Raw genomic sequence first — 2,869 nt, 5'->3', positions numbered from 1 at the left:
TTAATTTTCTCTAAAGCTCTGACTATATGTCTTCCTCAGTGGAATCCCTGTTACCACTCAGCTACTCAGTGGCATTTTTGGTTCATGTGGACATGTGTTCAGATAATGGTGAATCTTTTACCTTCTGTTTCTGTTTTCAAGAGTGTTTTAATCAGAATTTTAGGGTGATTAGTAATTTAATTTATTTTGGAACATCTGATAAATAACTCTTCTCTCTACTTTTCAGATTCTCTTTGTGGCCAGATGGGTTTGTATGGACAAGCTTGTCCATCTGTAACTTCATTAAGGTGAGTGCTCTTCATTTTTTTCATTGGAACATGTAATTTTTAGTTATCCTGTTCAGATCATACTACAGTGAATTTCAAGAGGTTCATAACAAAATATAATTTGTATTGTCAAGTAGTACTATTGGTAGTAGGATTTGGATCTGTTACTAATCCTCCATTGAATGAATATATTCTTTCTTAAAAATAACATACTTTTTTATACTTTGTCATTTATTTTTTTTAAATGAATCTACTTTATGTCTTCATTAGAAAATGGATAGTTCATTACTAGTATATTATTAAAGACAATTTAGAGATACTAATTTTGAACCTCTTTTTAAAGTATGATATAAATATTGTGCCTAGATTATACCCTCATTTACAATAAATAAAATATATTAAATGTAAAAGATAGGAACTAAATTAGTATATACAACCCAGTGGTTTCTATTTTTTTTAAAGTCTCCAGATTCTTTCTACAAACTAAATCTTAACTGAAGGCCAATGAGAAAGATAGGTTGAATGATTTTCTGTTTGCTTAGGCTTCTTTCTGTGTTCTGCATTCACCCTTGATCCTGAAAAATCACTGAGATTCCACAGAGGACAGTTTGAAAAATAACATAAATCCTGTCTTAATTGCAGTCTTTCATATTATATTATGAAGTGTTGCTGACAGCAGCTACATGTTGTATTCCAAACAGCAATATCATTTAGCTAGTTCATGGTTGAGTATCTACTGTGTTTCCATGCCCTATTCTAAATGCTGAGGCTACAGCAATGAGCACAGCCAACAAACCTTACAAGCATAAAGTTTACATTCTGATGTTATTGTTGTTAACTGCCATTGAGTCGGTTCCAACTCGTAGTGATCTTGTGTAGAGTTTACGAGGAGCATCTGGTGGATTTGAACTGATGGAGGGACAATAAATAATAAGCAAGATAAGTAAGAAAGAATAAATAAGATAACTAGGATAGATCGTGTTAGTGATAAGGGCTAAGTAGAAAAATAAAATAGGGAAGGAGGAATAGGCAATATGGGAGGATATGTTATTTTTTGATAAGGTAGCCAGGGAAATAGGAGCTCTGGTAGCGTAATGTTTGTGAGTTGGGCTGCTAATCTCACGGTTAACAGTTTGAAACTACCACTGGTTCCATGGGAGAAAGATGAGGCTTTCTGTTCCCGTAAAGCTTTATAGCCTTGTAAATCCTATAGAGGGTCACTATGAATTAGAACCGACTCCATGACACATAACCACCACCAGCCAGGGAAAGCTTTACTGAAAAGGTGACACTTGAATGAAAACTTAAAGAAATGATGTTATTGTTGTTAAGTGCTGTTGTCGCTTCTGCTCATAGCAATCCTGTATAGGGTTTCTTGAGCAGCTGGTGGGTTTGAACTACCGAATTTGTGGTTCGCAGTCCATTGCTGTTCTTACAGCATCATAGAATGAGCCATGTATTGGTATGTGGCAGTTGAGCATTCCAGGCAGAGGAATTCAGGAAATGCTAAGGAAGGAAGCTTCCTGAGAATTTTGTGAACAGTGAAGAAGTCAGTGTGGCTGGAGAATAAGTGAAGAGATTTGGAATTGCCTAACTTTGGAGGGGAAAAAAAAAGAGAGAGGGCATGTAAGATTGCTAGAACCGTGAATGCGTCAAGGAATCCTTAAGGTTTGAAAGAAATTCTGTTTATCTGAAATGCTACAAAAGAAAAATTAACAGTGAAATTGCCTTCATAGTTTTTATGTACTCAGTAGAATTGGTTCCCTATATGCCATTATGGCATTTCTTACCATGATCATGCATCTTTCATCATATGATAGAAATAGGTTTTATATTGAAGATCTTAAAATGTAGAGAGAATGGTGTTGAAGTCATTGTCAAAAAGAACATGTCCAGATCAGTCTGTGATAGGATAATATCCACGCGCCTACAGAGAAGACCAGTTAATACCACTATTTTCAAGTTTCCGCACCAACCACTAAAGCCAGTGAGGATGAAATAGGGTCACTATGAGTCAGAACCAACTCTAGAGTACTTAACAACCCAGTGAGAGAAACTGGCAAAGTGGCAGCATCAATGGGCTCAAGTGTGGCAGCAATTGAGAGGTTGGCCGAAGACCGAGCAGTGTTTCTTTCTGTTGTACGTAGGGTCGCTATGAGTCGGTGCTGAACCGATGGCACCTAACAACAACAAGGATAAGGTGGTTATAAAGTGAATTTAATCTCCCTGCATCCCAAATACTTAAACAAGTTAGGTATTGTTTTATATTGTTAAATATATGTTGATCATATTTGAGCCTCGTTTAATCTGTATTTGCTAATTAAGCTTGTTTAAAAATTACATTTACTACACTTTTATGATTAAAAAGTAATACTTGTTCATGGTAGAAAATTTGGAAAGACTCAGGTAGCCATTTTTAATATCTTTGACATATATGAATTTCTTAACAGTAAATGCTCTTGTAAATTAGAAAAAAGATCTTCCTAGTCTTTTTTTTTTTTTATTTTTAATTGTATGATAGTTTACATGGGAGAACATTGGTTTTATACCGTTGTTTGATTGCCATGCTAATCTTTAAAAAAATTTTTTTGTAAATGCTCAAG

General features: G+C 34.9%; 1 protein-coding gene across 1 annotated transcript in view; it reads left to right on the top strand.

Moving 5' to 3' along the window:
• Positions 1-222: 222 nt before the first annotated feature.
• The window catches only part of FOXJ3 (forkhead box J3), a gene marked incomplete at its 5' end in the record, with an annotated part of 143,181 nt that continues 140,534 nt past the window's right edge, over positions 223-2,869 (top strand). Inside the window, one exon of the mRNA XM_006839826.1 lies at positions 223-287. Coding sequence (XP_006839889.1) covers positions 223-287 — 65 coding nt within the window. The remainder of the gene's footprint in view (positions 288-2,869) is intronic.

This window comes from Chrysochloris asiatica, unplaced genomic scaffold, assembly GCF_000296735.1.
Source record: "Chrysochloris asiatica unplaced genomic scaffold, ChrAsi1.0 scaffold00026, whole genome shotgun sequence".
Lineage (NCBI taxonomy): Eukaryota > Metazoa > Chordata > Mammalia > Afrosoricida > Chrysochloridae > Chrysochloris > Chrysochloris asiatica.
This window is presented reverse-complemented; position numbering and strand designations above follow the sequence as displayed.